Source organism: Sander lucioperca, chromosome 11 (genome assembly GCF_008315115.2).
Source record: "Sander lucioperca isolate FBNREF2018 chromosome 11, SLUC_FBN_1.2, whole genome shotgun sequence".
In the NCBI taxonomy this organism is placed as follows: domain Eukaryota; kingdom Metazoa; phylum Chordata; class Actinopteri; order Perciformes; family Percidae; genus Sander; species Sander lucioperca.
In genome coordinates, this window is record NC_050183.1 from 16,383,323 (window position 1) to 16,404,550 (window position 21,228).

Sequence of the window (21,228 nt, forward strand, 5' to 3'; positions counted from 1 at the left end):
CTGAAAAAGCACATGAAATATTTAATTTTGCACTGCAACTGCTAGTTTTATTTTACTCTTTTTTTTATTTTTTATTTATGTGACTGTCTGTTTATGTTTATGTCTTGTATCACTTGTGGTTTCTTGTATTGTCTCAAATTATAATATATATATAAAAAAGAAGCTTTAGGGTTAGGAAGGTTAAGAAGCTAATTTCTTGTCAAATAAAACCAGAACTATCTGCCTGCTGGGTACCAAAATACATCGAGACATTTTTTTTTAGGTGTAATATGTGTTAAAGCCTTCAAAAGATCTTGACAAACAAAACGTAACCGATGGCTGCACAAAGTATCCTTTAGGTGCAAGTACCCCCCCCCCCCTCCAGAAGAAGTCAAAGTCAACACGTTTTGGTTATCTGAAAACTTTTAATTTATTATATAGCAAAAGTAGCTCTCTTGTGTGATTAGCCATTATCAAGAAGTATGTAACACTGAGAACATTCATTTGAGCTGGTGGTAATAACTGTACCCCTCCCCGTTCAGCATTGACTCAGCACTGCAGCACCACTCTGATCTCCGCACACCCCCGGGAACATAAACCTGGAGCATCAGCCTTTCCAAACAATCATCTTTTCTCTCAGAGAATATTAGTACGCTTCAGTGACTAGGTCACTTTGAAGTGTTGAACTCCTAGGAGTTAGTTAAACAGTCTGACTAATTCTGACAAATGTAAGGCCGTCAGCCGCGACAAGCAGGGGCAATGTCTGCTACAACACGAAAACAGAATGGTCCATATCTCCAAAGTACCATTCCATATCTCAAAAGTCTAAATAAAAAGCATTCAAAATGCTTCTTCAAATTAGAGATATGGTAAAAATGTATTACATGTGATTCGAGATTTAATCAACATAAAGTGTTAAAAAAAAAAATTGCATTGCGTTTCAAGGTCGAAAATAAAGTAAGTAACAAAAAAACCCCATAACAGAAGCAGAAGTTAGAGTGGTGTGACGAAATAGTCTGCAGGTTTCTGGTAGCTGTGTGCTTGCTGGTTGTGCGTTTGAATCTGTTCTTGCTGCTGCTGCTGCTGCTGCTGGATGATCTGCCGGACTTCCTCCTCCAGCTCTGGGGGGATGATGAGCTGGTCGTCGGGGTCTGGCTGGGCGGGAGCGTTGAAGTAGCCCCCCTGCTTCCTGACGGGGGCGTCGCCCGCCTCCTCTATGCGGTCCTGGTTCCTTCCTTGGCAGGCCACGGAGCCGTTGGCGCGAGCCCTGCGGCCCAGCGTCCCGGACTGGGCCGCCCCGCTGAGGCAGGGAGAGGAGGGAGGGACGGGGGAGGGAGACGGGGAGGAGAAGGGGAGAGACAAAGGCTCCGGACGCGAGGCCACAGCGAGAGGGGGGGTGTTTGTGCTCAGTCGAGCGCTAGCGTGCGTTTGGGGCGCCGGGCCGTTGTGGCGGTGCAGGCAGTGGACGTCGGCCTCCACCTCTACGCGGCTGCCGTTTGAGAAGACGCCGGCGATAGGCTCTTCGTCCTCGCTGTCCACCCCGTTGTCAGACAGCGCTCCGGAGAACTGCCTGTGGAAGCTTCCGCCCCCGCGGGCCGGTCTCCGCGCCCCGGCTCGCCCCGGCAGGCTCAGTTGGGACGGAAGCGGCTCGGTCTGAGGCGGCGGATCCTCCGAGGACGCCGTGGATCCCACCTCGCTGCTCATCTCGGAGGTGCTGAACTCGCTGCTCAGCTCGCTCGCCGTTCCCGAGGAGGCTGGCGGCAGCGGCATGCCGCCGTCGGCGCCCGCCGAGTAGGCGTGTGTGCCGGCGTGCGCGCCCGGGCCGGGGCTTGGCGGCGGGGGCGGCGGCTCGCAGAAACAGCAGCAGTCCTCCGTGATGCTGAGCTGGACGACCACGGCGCTGAGGCTGTCGGAGCAACCGTAGCTCTGAGCCAGGGTGACCAGCTTCTTGGCAGCGGCCAGAGCGTCCGGCACATTCCTGACCGCCTCCACCGCCTCGCCGGGAGACAGCATGTCCCACAAGCCCCGGCTGCCCAGGAGGAAGAACTCGTCCTGTGGGGTGAGGGTCACCGTGGAGACGTACGGTCTGGGGGTCACAGACGGGCAAAGGAAGGAGTAACCCATCATTCTGGTGGAGTCCGTTACGCCACTGACCTTGTTATCCTGCAGAAGAGAGGGACAAAGGACATTTTAGGGCTTTTTTCAGACAAATCCTCAAATGTACACATGCTGCAACTAACAATGTTTGTTATCAGCTAATCTATTACAGTAGCCTGACGTCACCATACCCAGATTCTAGTCAGAATAGGAGTCAGATACTGCTCCGTTGAGCTGTGATTATGGGGCGTGTTTTAACCGAACCAAACAAAATGCCTCTGCACTCCATTGGATAGACCTCCAACCAATCAGAGCAACGGAGACTTCACAGAAGCTGCGAGTCAAAGGCAGGCTTCGACAGAGCAAAGGCAGAGGCGACAGTTTCCGTGCGGACGGGTGCGGCAATGTGTAGACATACGTGATCGCGGTTCTCTGTTCCTCTTTTAAAATGAATGCGCTGTCGATATCTTCTATAACAGACGCGATGGCGGCCATCTTTGTTGTAAACGAATTCAACCCAAGTGCTCTTTGGTGACGTGGTTGATGACGTTACTGTTGATTATCTGTCCATCATCGTATAAAGCCCGCCCTGACAATTTGACAACTTCCCGACCTCAAATGTTGTGGGCGGGGCTAAGTTCGGCTGGCATCCAGGCTACTATTACAGTGCTGAAACAATTAGTTGACTGACAAACTATTTAATTAGCAACTATTTCTGTACCGTTGGTCAAACAAAATTAGAAATTTAAAGATGTTACCATGCTCTCTGGGAACTTTCAATGGCATTTTTAACTATTTGTCTTTTTCCTTTTTTGTGTGGCATTTTTAGGCCTTTATTTTTGACGGGACAGCTTAGACTTGAAAGGGGAGGGAGAAGGGGAACGGCATGCAGCAAAGGGCTGCAGATCGGAACCGAACCCGCAGCCGCTGCGTCGAGGACTGAGCCTCTGTGTATGGGTGCGCGCTCTGCCAGGTGAGCTACCCAGGTGCCCTTTAACTATTTTTCTGACATTTTACAGACTATCTATCTGCTGATTATTTGATTTGTCGATTAATCGTAAAATAAAAAAATGTCCAGAAATAATGATACTATTCATGAATTGAATCTATTTTTAATCTATTTATTTTAACTATTATTTTAAATCAACTTAGTAGTTGTCGACAACTTCTCAGTCCCTCCCCCCTTTCCGCTAAAGCCCAAAACGGCTAAAGCACCTTTAATCAGCTCATCGTTTCAGCTCCAGTGCACACAAATCACTATCGACAACACATAAACCATGAGTTGGTCGTCACCTCGGTGATGATGGCGTTTTGCTGCCGGACCCTCCGGTACTCTGGCTCCTCTTTGACGGTGTGAGTGGTGGAGAGTTGCATAGCTTTACCGTCGCGGCACAAGACAGCCTGGCACCTGCCGACGTTGGCAGCCTTCAGGGTGAAGCAGCCGCCGTGCTCGCCGGGAGCAACCGGGTCGTGTCTGATGTGGCATAAAGCTGCTGAGCCGCCCATCCTCTGGCCCGCTGTGCCCAGTTTCCTGCAGGAGAGCAACACATGACCAACATCCCTACAATGAGCTGTGGAAGTATTCAGGGTAGGGCTGCACGATATGAGGAAACTATGTGATATGCAATAACGTCGTTGAATATCACGATAACGATATTACTTGCGATAAACAGATATTAAAATGTTCTCAGGTCTGCTGCTTTCAGTAGTCTGCTAAAATACAACAAACTGCTTGTTGAATTTAAAACAAATGAAAGAAAAGGTTTCCAACATTCTTTTATTGAACAAATTGAAACATTATATTGAATATAAAAGGCAGCACTAAAAAAAATACATTTTAATGTGCAGTTTTCTACTGATATTTTCTTTCAACTAAACACAAAACATTTGTTTTGTGTCTATGGCGATATGTCGCAGCCTTTCGCGATGTGTATATTGCGACAGTTGATATCGCGGTGACGATAAAAGGACATACTGTGCAGCTCTAATTCAGGGGTGATGGCTTTACGTCCGTGTGCCGTTCAAGGAATTCTAAAAGCTGCGTGTTTACCTTTGCATGGTGAGGAAAGTGTTGGTCATGTAATCCTCCTGCCGCTGGCCCCTCTGAAGCTCTTCTGCTAGCACGTCTCCCATGGTGCACTGCAGCAGGTAAGGCACCTCGACGTTCTTGTCCCCGTCAAAAACTCCGTACAGAGCTTCACGAATCCCGCAGAAGCTGTCCAGGGCCAGAGCAGCCACGCACAGCCTGACAACAAGATCAACAAGTTACTGAGGCTGCGACGGCCCGTTTATTAGTAGGACTGGGTATCGTTCAATATATATACCGATGGGGCTGCACAATTAATCGCAATTGTATTGCAATCGCAATATTGACTAGTGTAATATCCAAATCGCGGTGGGGGCGCAATATTTATTAAAGGCAAAATATGTGTCAACCCATACTGAATTAAGTATTGTGGTGTTACAGAGACGTCCCGGCCTACAAATCGTATCCTACACAGTAAGTTAAAAACGTTTGTTTGGTACAGATCTTGCAAAAATCACACTATAATCATTTTAATTTCTTTTAATTTTAATAATTCTCAATAGAAATGAGAATAATGATAACAAAATGATCATTCCCTCCAATATCATGACCCATATCGCAATCGCAATATCAGTCAAAATAACTACAATTATATATTTTCTTCATATCGTGCAGCCCTAGATACCGATACCAACACTGTGACTCCGATACCGGTTCCTGAATAGGAATGGAACGGTTACCGGTTCCAAGGTATACCGCAGTTTGAAAAAGTCACGGTTTCAAAACCACTAACATTTTCTGTCATACCGTTCCGAAGGTATGAGCTGTTTTGAGTCTGAAAGGACAGAAAGTGGAGTTTAGAAACCCGTCTCCCTGCCAGTGTGCAGCAGTGCATTTCAAAATAAAATACTTTAAAAAATAATACATTTATAGCTGTAACCGCAATACCGTAATACCGTGAAACCATGATATTTTTGATGAAGGTTATCATATCGTCAGAATCTCATACCGGCTCATGCCTAGTCATGAACGATACTTTTTTCGATACCAATTTTATAAAATCCATTTTAACATAAATAAATTACAACATTATGGCACAAATCTTTTAATATATTTTTCAGCTCCTACCACGGGAGCCCCGTCTCTGTGCTTAACGAAGAGTTTTTCCTGTGTGTCTATACAACGTGTAACGTTAGACAGCCAATCACAAACATGATTAGATCTTGGTAGACGTACGCTGCATGCTTATTGGCTCACTGACGCTGATGAGATTTACTCCTAAGGCATTGAAATTTGGTAATGAATGACGAGGCATTTTTCGATACTCGATACTAAGGAGGCAGTTTGGTCGGTGCCTAAAAATAATTTGGTACCCAGCCCTATGTATTTGTGTCGAACTGTCACGGTACGGGGGGGGGTGTCATGGTCCGGTGCACGCAGAATGCACGCTATGTAGATTGCTGCGAGTAATGAGGAACCAACACGAGTGCAAGTTCTGCCCGGAAACCTTTAGCCGTACGCCGTTAGCAACAGATGCTGAGGTTAGCACAACAAGTGGATTGGCGTGCCAGTCTGTCACACTATGGCGAACGCAATACCACTGCTAGTTATTTATGTATAATGTGGGGGACTCTGCCAAGAATATACTGTAGCTGAGCAAAACATCCCTGCCTTCATCTAGTTTTAGTGGTTTACTTTGAACATGTAAAAATAAATATATATATACATACATATATATATAAAATTAAAATAACAGATAAATAAGGACATGTACATCTCAGCACAATCTTCCAAAATTATTGTAAGTGATTCAAACAAGAAATTCCCATGTTCAAAAAGGAGTAGGAAGAAGTTAAAAAAAAAAACCTTTTCTGGTCCTACCCCCTTTTTCTATTTTTATCCTTTAGTTAAATACAAAACAAGTTGATGCTTCACTTATTTATACATGTTTACATACACATACACCGTATATCTACCTACCTACACTCGCATAAACACAGGCATACACATAGAAACAGATGCATACATACATGCATATACACACACACACACACACACGTTTACACATTTACATCCATGTGAGTACGTCTTAATTTACATGTGTGAATGGTTCAGCAACTGCACATCTGCAACTGGTCCAGAATGCAGCAGCTAGCCTTCTAACCAACCCGCTAAAAACACAAGTATAGTCCTGGTTGCAATGCAGTGACTTTCAGTACATTCTTAAAACATGTGAGATCTCGTTAATGTCCTTATAAAGCTTTGAGGGTTTGGCCATTTCTTTTTTTAACTCCATATTCTCCAGGGACATTGATAAAGATCCTGCATAATGTCAAAACTAAAAACCGTTTCATCAGTCAGATCTGCACCAGCACACATCTGCTGACTGAAGGTGTTTGAAGCTTTGCTGTCCAGACTAAAACATATCATGCTTTTACTGTTCAGCTGCAACACCAATAATGTATATCTGTATACATTGGCATTTCTATAATTTTATTTAATGCCATTTTCTATGCTAATTTTGTATTCTATTACTATGGTTATTGTACTAGATTGTTTTTGTGTATATTCTGAAAGCACTCTGTACCTGTGGTTTGGAAAAGTGCTAAATAATATAAATAAGGTTTACCTAATTATATTTGTTATAGACTTACAAACATAAATTCCAAGGGAAAAAAAAATGCCAGTGAGTAGAAAGAAACACAAAGAGAGGGGTGGGAGGACTGACTTGTTTTTGACTCCAGAGGCCTCGGTGTAGCCGTGGCTCCAGACTGCCGGGGCCCCGTGGCTCTCACTCACACACGGAGCTGAAGGGGATGGATCCACCCTGAAACATTTGATATTACTGCAGGGAGCAGTGAGAGAGAAAGACAAAAAGGGATCAGCCAGTTGGTTTTAATGAGTCAAATATTTTGTTTCCATAGATTATGTATTATTATTATTATTACAGGGTTCATACGCATTTTAACCAATACTTTTCCATGACTTTTTGGCAAATTTCCATGACTATGTATTCCTGAAAATGTCAGTCGACATTATACAATAAGAATAAAAATCTGTTAAAGTTTACCCTCAGAGGTTTAACAAGAAAATGAATGACAACTTATGTGGTTCATAGTGGGATTCGTAATATCGCGCCCCGAATACAACGGTGAGGTTAGGACGACGTGAAAATACATTTATTAATCATATATTATTATGCTGTGTTAAAAGAAAAATTCCATGACTTTTCCAAAACTTTCTGGGTCTTTTTATGTTTCCAAAACCTTTCCAGGCCTGGAATTTGCATTTTTTAAATTCCATAACTTTTCCAGTTTTTTTCAAAATGTATGAACCCTGTTATTATTATATTAAGTACTGCAGGATCTATCAGCCTCATACTTGAGGAGCTCCAGGCTCTTGTGGTCCAGGTTGAGGCGAGGGTTGCCTGTGAGGTCCAGCTCCTGCAGCTTCTGGGGAAGTGTCTCTGGCAGAGTGACCTCAGTCAGCTCGTTGCAGCTCAAGTCGACACACTGAGGCAGCACAGCGCAGAGTGAGAGACGGACAAAGGGTCAGTTCACATGGCTTTCTATCTAGGGCACTGCTACAGATTTACATCAGACCTAGTGATTCGCTTGTTCTCGGGAGTTCTGTTCAATATCCACCGAAAGAAAGTTGTATGTCCTCCAACGCTCGCTCATAACAAAAGCTTCTGACTGAGGAGTTTCTTGCATCAATGCAGAATCATGATGCATCTTCAAATTTACACACACAGGCAGACAGACAGACAGGCATGCAGCCGTCTTGTTCCGTTGCAGCAGACATAACAAGTTGACCTTGCTCTGTCTCCTGCCTCCAGCATTGTTCTCCATTTCTCTGACGCAAATGATGGCTCCCTTTTCTCTCTTTAACTCTGTTTTACACACGCACACGCACACGCACACGATCACGCACACACACACACACACACACACACACGAGAATGGAACTATCATTTGGGTTCAGAGAAAGGAAGAGATTGGGGAATACAAAGGATTTCTTGATTTAGCTAAACCCAATAAAGATGAACACAGAGGTAGACAGAGAGAGATAAAAAGGTACGAAGAAGCACGACTTTTGTCATCAGAGTTAAAAATGACGCTGAGTTTCATCCTAATTCCACAAGGCACGTAACTAAAGACAACAGTTAATAGCCATGTGTATGTGTGGATGTTTTGTGTGGATGTGTGCCTAGAAAAAAAAATGAAAAATACGACAGCTAAATGAACGAAAGGAATTGTTGCCTAAAATACCTGCGTATATCGGACTAACCTTGATCTCGGGCAGCTGGAGAACCTCGGGGAACGCGTTGATGCAGTTGGAGTGGGCCGACAGTGTGTGCATACGCTGGCAGCTGAGGATGGTGGTGGGCACGGCCCTCAGTCTGTTGCCGCTCAGGTCCAGCTCCTCCAGCTGCTCCAGTCGGGCCAGTTTACTGCAGGAGGTGGAGGTACGGTTGTATCAGAGCGCTGGCACCGCACATTGTATTTTTGGAAACCACATTCATCAGACTCATCTCTCTTGTGACCTAAACCTGATTCTGAAGCAAGGCTGTGTACCATGCTTTTAGGATTAGGGCAGCTCATAAAAGCAAAAGGAATCAGACTTAATGTAAGCTTAGTCTCGCATTGCCAGACCTCCACAGCGCTGGGGAGGAGGGTCTGGCTAGTCCACACAGCATTCTGGGATGGGAGAAAAAACGTGCTCTGGTTTATTGGCATTTCTTTAAACCAATCAAAATCGTCTTGGGCGGTGCTTAGCGCTGGACAGAGTCACGGTGCCTCTGCAAAATAGCCTCGGGAAGGAACTTGTTTTGGTGGAACACGTGTACGTTCAAAAGGTGTTTTAGTCGTGCAACAGAAAACTCAGATTGGACAGATAGTCTAGCTAGCTGTCTGGATTTACCCTGCAGAGATCTGAGGAGCAGTTAACCATAGTCCTCAGAAATCCACCAGAGTTTAAAATTCCAACACAAAGAAAGAGGAAGGTGATGGACATCTGGCCGAAAAGAGGAACATCCGGCGGAATTTCCGGTGGCGACGGAGCAATCCCGGAAGTGGAACGTCGTGGATATAGACTGTATGTGTATGTGAGCTTGTGCGGGCCTAAAAGCGTACAATCAGGTGCACAAAATTGTGTGATGTTCTGCAACCGCACAAAGCCAGAGGTTGCTTCACATTTCAGTGTGTTTTGGGAAACCTAAACCTCCCAAACTGAGGGTCACAGTGTGTCTATGTGTGAGTTTTCTGATTCTTATTTAAATGTATTGTATTCAATGCAGCCATGACATATAGCCAACACTAGCTGCTAGGGATGAAACTGTTGGGGGCGGGGAGTGCCTTCCATGCAGCGCTGCCTGGAAGGCGACGTTGGGGGCTTAAAACACCATCGAGCAAAATTCAAAAGGTATGAAATATATAGATTTACTCTTTTGCACGCTTCAGTCCTGTTATTTTACCTGGCAGTGAAGGTCTGCAGCTGGTTGTAGGCGAGGTGCAGCACCCTGAGGTGGCCGTGTCCCGTCAGCAGAGGGACACACTTGTCCGTCAAGCTGTTATTGGTCACGTAGAGCTCCTCCAGGCAGCTGAAGCTGTCGTCTGTTAGGCTGGCTGCAGGGAGGTTCTCCAGCTTATTGGCCGACACGTTTAGGTATCTCAAGCTGCGATGAAATCCCAGCAGAGAATTTAAACTTAGTACTTGAACAAATTACTTGACCAAAAAAAAAAACGACAGACGGGAAGGGAAGAAATGGGATAGATTGATGTGAGGAAAGAGTTGAAAAGCACAGGTGGGAAGGACGAAAAATACCCACGGAAAGAATGAATAGTGAAAGGAAAAGAAAGGTTCACCTCTGTGCTTTGATGAACAGGTTGTGTGGGAGCTCGGTCAAATGGTTGTGCTGGAGGTCCAGGACCTCCAGCTGGGATCTCTCCAGCCTCTCAGCCAGCCGACACACTTGGTTCCAGCCTGCCAGCAGTTTTCTCAGGCTTCCACTGGAAAGCAGCCTACGCAACACAAACAACACAGCGAGCTCAGTCTCTCTCTCTCTCTGTCTGTCTGTGCGTACTGTAAACCTGTCAGTGTGAACTCTGTTACCCCGATGAGGACACAGAGCAGTATTTTGTGCATCCCTTTGTTATAATGATCCAATTACCCACTGAGGTACAATACGTTAAATCAACTCTTGAGTCACGGCTGGCTAGAAGGAGAGGACTAAGAAATAGATAAATGCTTGAACTTGAGTTGCAATTACATTTGTGCTTCTTGGAGCCTGTAGTTGGACCACTATCATCGTGGATGTTTGACCCCCCCCCCAAAAAGCAATGCTCAAATTGTCTGTGAAGGCAACAGTACAAGTTTGTAGTTACTGCCAAAGGCTGCACACAGACTGAAAATAGCAGTGGTGTAGGCGTGTTGCTACAGGTAGCGATGAGACCTTTAGGAATAATATGTTTATTTAAAGAGTTTTAAGACTTACCAGCAACATTACTATCCAATGTATCTGTATGAACAGTGTCTGCAGTGTACTATAAACAGCAGCCCTGTCTTTATTTTTTTTTAAAGATTATTTCTTTGGGCATTTCTGCCTTTAATCACCAGGACAGCATGAAAGGGGAGAGAGAGGGGGAAGACATGCAGGAAACCTGCCGCAGTGCCTATTGGAACCAGCAACCTCTGTGTCTAGGAATAAACCTCTTTATACGGGCGCAAGCTCTAGCAACCGAGCTACCCAACCCCCGCAGCGCTGTCTTTTTAAACAATGTTGCACCTTATAACCTTCATTGTTAATTAATTTTTCAGTCTCAGAATGACATTATGACATAAGTATGGGCAATAAAGTTAATTAAACTGAATTTAATCTGTACATTTGCACTTGTGCATGTTGCACAGGGTTGCTAAATTAAAGGTTAAAAATATTTTTCTCTGACAGATAACACTTTTTTGCCTCAGCATCAGTCTCCCCCTGTACCAACTACGGCTGCCCCCTCTTGGTCGATTAGTCCACTAATCGGGCGTTTTGGTCTTAGTTGATTGAAATTTTTTAACTGCGTATCAATCACTGCTCATGCACACACATTTCCCTCCCCCTTCCCTGCGCACAAGCTGCATATAGGTTTCCTCTCCTTCACACACGCTCTATCATGCACAGCTCTCCCTTGTGGGGGGAGGGGCTTAGGAGACCGTTTTGGGCTTTAGCAGAAAGGGGGGGGAAGGACTGAGAAGTTGTCGATGTTCAAATTTTTTGGCTAAGTCCTGGATCTTCACAATCCTACCTACAGCACCTTTAAATAAACTAATCGATTAGTCACTAAAATTTCGTCGACTAAGAATTAAGGACAGCCCTAGTACCAACACAGTGAGTGATCTCTTTGAAATCAGAGAGGAGGCTGTATTTTTTGACACATTGCTAATGTCTATCTGAAAGCAGACTAAGAAAGAACATTAGCCTCAAGAAGGCGTACCTTTTTAGAGCTTGACGTGTCCGACCGCAAGCTTTGTGTTTGATGCCTTTAAGAAATCTTTAATTATGTGCTACATTATTTGAGCTATTAAACTATTACATCCAAGCAGCTACCCGCCTTTCCTTTGGCACTTTAGGAACCCTTTCTTCGCCGCTTTTTTTTTGTTGTTGCGAAAAATGTGTCGATGCAGCAGGTGTTTGTGTGTTGCTCACTGTATGGGCAGCTCTGTAACAGCGTTATGGTTGATGTCCAACACCTCCAGTTTGCTGCTCTCACACACCCAGGCAGGGACACATCCCAACGTGTTCCTTTAATAAAACAAAGACAGTCAGCGCCCAGATATAGAACGAGCACAGAACCTTCTTTTTACAACACAGGAAATAGGACAGTTAAAGTATTCATAGAGTCTTCATACCAGGACAAATCCAGAACAGTCAGATTCTCTGGCACGGGCTGCACCTCCAGCAGCTTCAGCTCTACAAACACAGCGTGCATAATCCTTCATAAGCTGTATGTACATGTATATATAGCACCAGACATTCTCATATCTGTTTAACATCTATACAGCGCATAATAAATGTTAGTACCGTTGTGTGCAGCGTGCAGGCTCTTGAGGGCGTGGCCACTGACTCTAAGGGTGGAGAGGGCGTTTCGGTCACAGCGGAGGAGCTCCAGCCTGCAGAGCGGCCTGACATCCAGCTCCTGTAACCCAGTGTCCCTCAGGTCCAGCTGGACGATGTGGACCAGCTGCTCCGCGTCTCCCACTGTCACAGTTTGAAGCCGGTTCAGCCTGTACACGATATGATACGATATATTTTATTTACGTGGCATGCCACTAAGTGGCCCATCCCACACGGAATTATACATGACACCAATAGAAAAGTAATTTCATCCACAGCTTCCGGTCCAATGTCCACACACAACGTACTTCTACTTTGCACAAAATAAAGAACTAAACATTTCATACATAAAACAACTAACTACAGACACACAAATATATATATATATATATATATATATATATATATATATATATATATATATATATATATATAACAGAGACAGACAGAGAATCATCGATACAAAGCCGTCTTCCTTTTAGACCATGCTTGTTCTAAAAAGTCTGCAAATAAAAATGTGTGTGTATGTACAAGTGAGAACTTGAGAATGTGAACAAAAGGAAAGAGGGTAAAATAGCTGGTGATTACTTCTCTGTCATTTCATTAATCAATTTAGGGGTGACCCCAAATAGTCGAATACTCGATGCTTCGAAGGCCCTGTTCAGACCAAAGATTGGCAACGAGAAGAATTGAAACTTGCAGCTACTTGCAAGGCGCCGGTCTGCAACGTTCTGAAAGCTGCCAGTTCACACCAATGCGACGAGACAAGACTGTGTATCATGCTTGCTACAGTTGCACTTCTAGTGATGAAAGGGCAAAAACAACGTTTTAATTCTCGGATTCTCGGCTTTGTTCTAACGCCGCTCGCTCTCTTCAGGCACTCTCTAGCTCGCTCAACCACATGCCGTGCTCGCGGGCGCCCGTTGAAGCTTCAGCCAGCCTCAGTCCAAAACATAGAAATAAAATGTATCATGGATCATGGATCATTTTATTTCTACTGTAATGAAACGAGGATCATGTCATTTTGGCTATATGGGGGTGCTCAATGTCTGATATTACAAAGAACTACCTGTTTTCTCCCAATAAGTTAATATACAGACTTGAGCCATTGTTACTTTGGCTGCAAAAAGAGGCTGAATTGAACATTAATTATTTAATTATGTGACTTCCAAATCCGCGGGACAAAAGGACAAAAGAGATTTCAGATGAGCTTTGTTCCTGTGTTGCGTCCAGGAGTCCGTGTGGATATGTTTACCTGAGATCTATGTGGCGAGCAGGCAGCCACTGCAGTCTGGCGATATCCAGGACAGGGAGCTGGTTCCCTGCCAGACAGAGTCGCTCCATGCCTCGGAGCTTCTCCAGGATGGGGGGGGCGCAGCTGAAACAGTTGAAGGACAAGCCAAGGTAGGTGAGGCCCTCCAGAGAGCCCAGCTCCGCAGGCAGAGAGCTCAGAAAGTTACCATCCAGGAGAAGAGTCTGCAGGCTGGACACAACAACGAGAGCAGAGGGGGGTGATGGACCTCAAAAAGTGCTTATACAAAGTGCTATTAATCTGTAGGGATGTTACGATGAAACTCAAGATACGATTCACGATACGATTTTCTCTCTGCATGGACATGCTCATGTTGCATGCAGAGACTGCCACTAGCCAACAAAAATGCACACTGCCCGTTGTAACACTCATCATAATATTCATCATCATATATGCAGTAAGGGTAAGCTACAAATGACTGAAAAATATTACTTTATTTATTAAAACTGTGCAAAACAACAATCTCTCCTCTTCTCAAAAGTGCAACTGAAATTGTGTTTTATCTTAAATAACAAAAATTAAATAAAAAATTTAGAAAACAAATCTCTTCAAATAAATAAACTAAGAACACAGTGAAGTCGGAACTCAAGATTCATGTGAAATCAAAAGTAGATGACGCCCTAGGCTGATTAAAAACTGCATCGCAATTCATTTGTATCGACTTTTAACCGATTCATGATGCATTGTTACATCCTTAATAATCTGCATTTGTGTTTTTAAAATATCCATGAAACTCACAAGAAAACTCCTCCCATTTAATGAGTGTTTTAAAAGGGACATGCAGGGCTTTTTTGTTGTTGTTGTTGGGCATCTTTTAGCCGCATTGCAGGGTTACCACCTGCACCTACCACACTCTTGTTTCTTGCACCCGCCCTACTTTGCCTCTGATTGGCTAGAATTCTTTGGCCGGCCTCATAACATTGGTAGGTGGAACTACGATGATTGGCTAATCCCAGTACATCAGAAACAAATCCTATGTGGACTTTTTCATTTGTTTATTTTTTTATAAAAATAGTCATACGCCGGAGTACATAAACAGTACATCACCACACACAATAACTGCACACTTGACCCTAAATCCCCCTGTAATGCAGGGACAGCATCAGCATGACTCAGCATGCTCTCTGATCACCTGCACCGTCAGGACAGAAGTCTGGTGCACGGCCAGTTGTTCACTTAATACAGAGAGGGATTAATCTGCACTCATCGAATCACAATGACAACAACGCCTGTCCTGAGGTTACCGAGGACACATTCTGCTCTCGGGGAAATAGTCGGCAAATTATCATCATCATCATTATCAATACCGTTATCATGAATAGCTTCAGCCCAGAGGTCGACGTCATTCTTCTTTCAGCACACTTACTTGTGCATGGTTCCTACTTCTGCAGGCAGAGACGAGAGACGGTTTCCTGACAGGTTTAGCTCCGTAAGCGAGGTGATGTCACACAATGCCAGAGGAAAGTCTGACAGAGCGTTATTTGACAGAGTGAGGCTTCTCAGTTTACAAAACCTAGAGAAAGTTAGAGAAAGGGGGGGATAGCAGAAAGAAAAGGGCAGACAATGAGAGACAAAGATATAAATCTCTCAGGGCTATAATCATCAGACTTCTTGAGGGTCTAACAAAAGCAAACATTGTGAAAAACTGTTTTTAGTTCCATAGCGCCCGTCTCATAAACAAGGAAGATTACGAGAGGAAGCCTGCAAAAATGGTCTCAAGGATACAGCACCATAACACTCAGTACGGACACTATTTAAAGCTAAATGTTTACACGACTAAAAGATTTCAGAGTGTGGTTCAGGTGTGTGTGTGTGTGTGTGTGTGTGTGTGTGTGTGTGTGTGTGTGTGTGTGTGTGTGTGTGTGTGTGTGTGTGTGTGTGTGTGTGTGTGTGTGTGTGTGTGTGTGTGTGTCTTTCCTGGCTTTCCTAGCCTAGCCTAATCCAGCTCACAGAGGGGTCGGGGTGAAAAGGCTGAGCCCGATCCACATCCTTCCGAGGGAAAGTCACAGGCACGCCACGGGAAGAACACATTCCTCAAAACACCGCCTGGGAAGCGCGTGTTTATGGAGGAACAATAGCGGTGTATATACAGTATATATGTGCATTCATTTGTCATCAAGTAAATGTCAGACTTCAACGCAATCTTCTCTTGAGTGGCTACAAAAGGAGCCAAAATCAAGTGACAGAAACTGCTGTACGGTGAATATTGGATCCGAAGAGGATGGCATTGAAACATGACACAAACGTTGCCTTGCTTCTTTTGGACAACCAGCGGCTAGATGTTCACATAATTGATTTCTCATCTTGTAATTATCTCGACAACCACGTCTGTGTATATAGTGTTCGGATAACGACGTTAGTCAGGTCACTAGCGACTTCACTTTATCTGAAAACAAATAATATTACACCTCACTAAACACTGGTCCTGTAATAAAAAAAAAAGTTATAGTCTGGTCTAGTGCTATTAAAGTGAAGGAAACATAGCTTTTCAGGATTTTTCATTCAGCTAGAAAGCTGTCAAACAAGGATGAAGCCACAAACATGACTCGGGAAGCTCTGCAATACGTTTTTAATCCTTTGCTGCCACAGAGAGAATCAACGTGCGACACTACTTCATCTTTAAAACGACAAGTCAGTTTTGTCTTCTTGTTGACAAATACAGTGAAAAGTCCAGAACCAACAATAAATTGATCCGACAAACAAGTGCCACAAATCCCACATCCTCTGTCCTGCTGCCAGAAATACTCATCACCAAATGTGTATCCACCCGCCACTGAAAGTAATCCCCAGCAAATATGCCATTTAAATCAAAGAATACATTTTCAGATTCACGTCTTCAGAGCCACAGACGGGGTAGGAAAGACAGAAATGACTGAGAGACGGGCTAACACATTGTAGGTTTTGGTCTTTTCATGGGATTTGTTAAAAATAACAAATACATAGTCTATTCCTTTAAATATGACAGAGCACGATGTTTTAAATTATACTTATTTGTAGGTCTGGCTCCTGTTTAATTGTTCTTTTGCTCACATGGTCATTATTGTAGCTACCTGTATTTCAGTATGTTGATGGGGCTCTTGTCCAATAGCAGATGACGAATGTGATAAGATAAACTTTATTGTAGAGCTGGGCAATATATCGATATTATATTGATATTGTGATATGAAACTAGATATCGTCTTAGATTTTGGATATCGTAATATGGCTTAAGTGTTGTCTTTTCCTGGTTTTAAAGGCTGCATTACAGTAAAGTGATGTCATTTTCTGAACTCACCAGACTGTTGTAACTGTTCTATTATTTGCCTTTACCCACTTAGTCATTATATCCACATTACTGATGATTATTTATCAACAATCTCATTGTGTTAATATTTTGTGAAAGCACCAATAGTCAACACTACAATGTCGTTGCGGTATCAATATTGAGGTATTTGGTCAAAAATATCGTGATATTTGATTTTTTCCATATCTCCCAGCCCTACTTTATTGTTCCACAATGTGGAAAATGTTGCTTGGGCCAACCCTCCATGCTGCTGCCGTTACCATTACAAATATACAGACATACAACATACACACATAGATGTTACTGAACAACACAGCAAGGTTCCTAAAACACTAATCCCTTAGTAAAAAATAAGTAATTCATTTAATCGTCCTGTTGTCCTCGGGGTCAAATTGGACCCGTTATCAAAATGTCTATATTTAAAAAAAAAATTGGGTTTCTTTTCCAACCAAATTACCGAGAAAATAACATGGATGGCTCCAGGTTCGCAAGTACAGTTAATGATCACTACTTGATCTTAATCTTAATTGAATTTTGAGTCGTTTTATTACATTTTATAGCATTTGGAAAAAAAATGAAACGGTTTCTTAACAGTATTCTGACTCAACTTTGACATACACGAGTCTTTGATTATCCATCAACATACATTCCTCTAATATTAGTCAAAAATAATTCATAATTTCAGCTTTTTTGGTCTCAAAAATTAGGTATAATTTAAAAATCCAACGAGGTTTATGGACCATGAATCCTAGTGGTAATAAGTTGGTGTCCGTGGCGTGTATACAGTACTGGTGGTAGTGGGAAAAAGCGTCAACAGTTACAAAAAAAAGTTTACAAAAAAATGTAAAAAAAAAAAATGACAAAAACATTGAAAGAAGTGTCAAAAAAAAGGGACAAAAAAGTCTGAAAAAGTGTCAAAATCACAGAAAAAAAAAAAAAAAAAAACATCACAAAAGTGTTAATTTTCTATTTTGGCCCGAGAGGACAACAAGTTCATGGCCGGCGGGGGAAGACAACACAAGGGTTAATAGTCGTAAAACCAAAGAGATCCTCCCAGTCCATCCTGACCTAGACACTCATTTATCTGCTGGTTAAAAGCTTTATTGACGCAGGGACAAATTCATTTTTAAATCTATTTAATCAACATGGAGGGACTCTGAACATCCTCCTAGAGGGCAGTAGCTCATACTCAGCATGGAGAACACGGGATGGGTCATCAACCATCCTGTTTGCCTGTTTTAGAGTAGTGAATAACAACTGCGCAGACCCACAGACATTCTCTTACACCAAAGCTGACGCTGCTACACAAGACTGTGACAGCAGCGACCAATTTAACAACAGGTGGCTGGGTGGCTGGATGTCAACTCTCTCATCACAAGTGTAGCTCTCTTTTAATCATCCAAACCACACAGCCGCAGACACACACACGTCATCTGTAATTTCATCTAAGCCGCTTCCTCTTTAGACCATATGGTCATATGCTCCCCAAGACAGAAAAAAAACCACTGAGGGAAATTCCACATCCTAAAAGAGAGAAGAACAAAAGGGAAAAAATTGTGCTTTTCATGTGTCGGCTCCTCCTGTTGCCTTGTTCCTGAACACAAAGGATGGTAGCGGTGTGGTGTGTGCAGGAAAGGTGGGGACAGAAGCTCACCTGGTCAGTGCTGGAACACCTTTGTGCAGCGACATAAAGTTGTTTTTGAGATTGAGGTGTGTGAGGTCCTGGCTGTAAAAGAGCTGAGCGGGCAGCTCCTCCAGGCTGCAGCACGACAGGTCGACTGAGTTCACCCTCTGGGATGCAATCTGACAAAGGGGGGAGGGGGAGGGGGGGGGGGCACAGGACAACATGATGAGCAACTTTTAACCACAAGAAGTAGTAAAGATATGTTAAATCCTCCTCATGATAAATTAACCCATGAATTTTGTTTAGTGTAGTCAGGGTTTCCCCCAGTGTATTGTAAGCCCGGTGGCCCACCAGGCCTAAGTTGCCCCCCACCAGACCTAAGCCATTGGGGGGGGGGGGAATGTAAATGTATTTCTAAGACGTTAACTACAGTTACAGTGGGGCGGCTCGGTTGGAAACTTAGGTTAGTTTTTAGCACAGACTTAAAGTTTTAGTGCGTAACTTTTTGATATTAATAAACGTCCGTTACGCAGTCCTTCCAGAAAAATGCAGAGTTTTTTTGTGATTGTTGCGGGCAAAAATCCTTGATTATGCGGCACGTTTTCTTAAAAAATGCGATGGAATATGCGGGATATTTATGCAATTTTATGCGATGAAATTGCAGGAACTTGCAAAAACTGCGGTTTCATCGTGGCTTCATCGTGGGTTTTGCAGCTTTTCGATGATGTTCACGTCGCGTAATTACGTCACTTCATAACGTTCCCATGGCAACAGGGGAAATGGCTGCTCTTGTGTGAAGTAAACGCAACATTTTTCAACTTTCTGCAAAGATATATGTGACTTTTTTGCAACAAAAATGCGGGGATTATGAAATCGTGCAAGCCCCGCATATTTTACGCAGAAATCGGCAATTTATGCGGTGAAAGTGCGGCATATTTGAAAAAACGCAGCCCCCGCATAAATATGTGGACTTTGGCAATTATGCATTGAGTTATGCGATCGCATAATCGCGTCTTTCTGGAGGGACTGGTTACATTCAAGCCATTGCCAAATGAGTTGCTACAAAGCTAATTAAGACTATCAGCTCCACACAACTCTCTCTGGATTTCTCAGTATGACTATGTTTAGATTGTGTCGTCCGGTGGCTTTCCCGCGCAGAAGCCCGAGTGAAGATAATGACCTCCTCTGAAGAGTCCGTCATATTTTTTTAATCCTCCGTGTCCTCCTTGGCTACTAGCAACTGCGTGGAGGAGGGGGTGGGGGCATGTGTGCGATCATGGAAGGCTTGTATCATGTGGACGCGCCGACAGTTTTGCCCCCATTCCTCACGGGGGGGGCCGATAGAAACTACGCACAAAATAGCTTTAACGTAGGGCCCTGTGGAGTCTGTCTTAAAGCTTTTTTAAATTCTTAATTTCGCGATTCTGTCCGTTATTTGGTATCACTGAAACTATTTGGCTCCACATTAATGCTGCCATCAGTCTGTGACTGGCCCCAGCCGAGCCCTCATCGGAAAAATGACACTTGCCACCGGGCCTAACAACCTTTCTGGCGGAAACACTGCTAAGTAATACATTATAAAGACCTGTTCTACCTGAAAAAACAAACATTTGATGTGATCACACTGCTGCTATATATTTGTTAATAAGCGTATATTTATATACTTTTTGAAATCTATTAAATGTGTTACACATTTTCATGTCAGTTTCTAATTCATTCCACAGTTTAACTCCATGCACCGAAACACATCTTTGCCCTTACTTCTGTTCTGCTTTTTGGTTTAGTGAAAAATATGCAACAATAAGAATGGAATAATTATGGAAGTAAAGAGTGTAACTGTGGACACAAATGCATGCATACAGTATATAGAAGTGAAGTACCTTTGAGGCCGTCCTGTGCCAGCGGAGGTGCTCTGTGTAGGAGTCGTAGCTGATGTAGTAGGTCTGACTCTGAGGACCGGCGGAGCTGAAAGCCAGACAGTGGCTGTGTCTCCGAACTTCTTCCACCTGCAGCACAGAACATATTTCAGTTTCCTTGGATTTTTTTTTATTTTTAAAAATCTTCCTAAATCTTGCCGACTGTGGTTCCAAAAAGTTGCCGTCTTTTCCATCTCCGACCCTTTTGTTTTTATACGTATTATAACGTATATCCAATCTCTTTTGGAAATGGCTGATATTAGAGCTGCAAAGATGAATCGCTTAGTTGTCAACTATTAAATCAATCGCCAACTCTTTTGATGGTTTGAGTCATTTTTTTATGAAAATTTCTCTGATTCCAGCTGCTTAAATGGGACTATTTCTAGTTTCTTCACTCCTCTTTGAGTTGTGGACAAAACAAGACATTTGACGACGTCAGCTTGGGCTTTGGGAAAACACTGATTGACATTTTTCACCTTTTTCTGACATCTTTTAGACCATACATAAATGAAAAATAACCGTTCGTTGCAGCCCTAGCTGATATAGCACAAATTGTTAAATTTTACATTCTGGTATTTGTACAGATTACAAAAATGAGATAAAAACGTGTTCATTTAGAGGTGATGGTTCCTCAATTTGTTTATTTATCCTTTGGAAAGAGCCAGTCTAGCGGTTTAAACCTGTTTCCAATGTTTATGCTAAGCTAACTTTTTCATGGCTTCAGCTTCATATTTACTGTACAGAAAAGAGATGAGATGATGATAAGTGATCATGATAAGTTTGACACTGTACAACTATACATAATATATGCTGTACAACAATACACTTGCATTAACCTTCATCCTGGACTTTACATCTGCCTATTGCACATACTATATACTATATATTCT

At 43.3% G+C, this 21,228-nt stretch overlaps 1 protein-coding gene across 1 annotated transcript in view; it reads right to left on the reverse strand.

Annotated features, from left to right (window-relative positions):
* Nucleotides 1-384: 384 nt before the first annotated feature.
* The window catches only part of LOC116038117 (PH domain leucine-rich repeat-containing protein phosphatase 1-like), a 29,024-nt gene continuing 8,180 nt past the window's right edge, over nucleotides 385-21,228 (reverse strand). The window contains exons 3-17 of the mRNA XM_031282318.2: nucleotides 20,303-20,428; nucleotides 18,453-18,601; nucleotides 14,882-15,028; nucleotides 13,459-13,686; nucleotides 12,171-12,373; nucleotides 11,999-12,059; nucleotides 11,796-11,891; nucleotides 9,970-10,125; nucleotides 9,579-9,779; nucleotides 8,393-8,555; nucleotides 7,484-7,614; nucleotides 6,831-6,947; nucleotides 4,127-4,321; nucleotides 3,370-3,607; nucleotides 385-2,142 (exon numbers count right to left, since the gene is read on the reverse strand). Of these exons, the coding sequence (XP_031138178.1) occupies nucleotides 973-2,142; nucleotides 3,370-3,607; nucleotides 4,127-4,321; nucleotides 6,831-6,947; nucleotides 7,484-7,614; nucleotides 8,393-8,555; nucleotides 9,579-9,779; nucleotides 9,970-10,125; nucleotides 11,796-11,891; nucleotides 11,999-12,059; nucleotides 12,171-12,373; nucleotides 13,459-13,686; nucleotides 14,882-15,028; nucleotides 18,453-18,601; nucleotides 20,303-20,428 (3,381 nt within the window). The 3' untranslated portion in view covers nucleotides 385-972. The remainder of the gene's footprint in view (nucleotides 2,143-3,369; nucleotides 3,608-4,126; nucleotides 4,322-6,830; nucleotides 6,948-7,483; nucleotides 7,615-8,392; nucleotides 8,556-9,578; nucleotides 9,780-9,969; nucleotides 10,126-11,795; nucleotides 11,892-11,998; nucleotides 12,060-12,170; nucleotides 12,374-13,458; nucleotides 13,687-14,881; nucleotides 15,029-18,452; nucleotides 18,602-20,302; nucleotides 20,429-21,228) is intronic.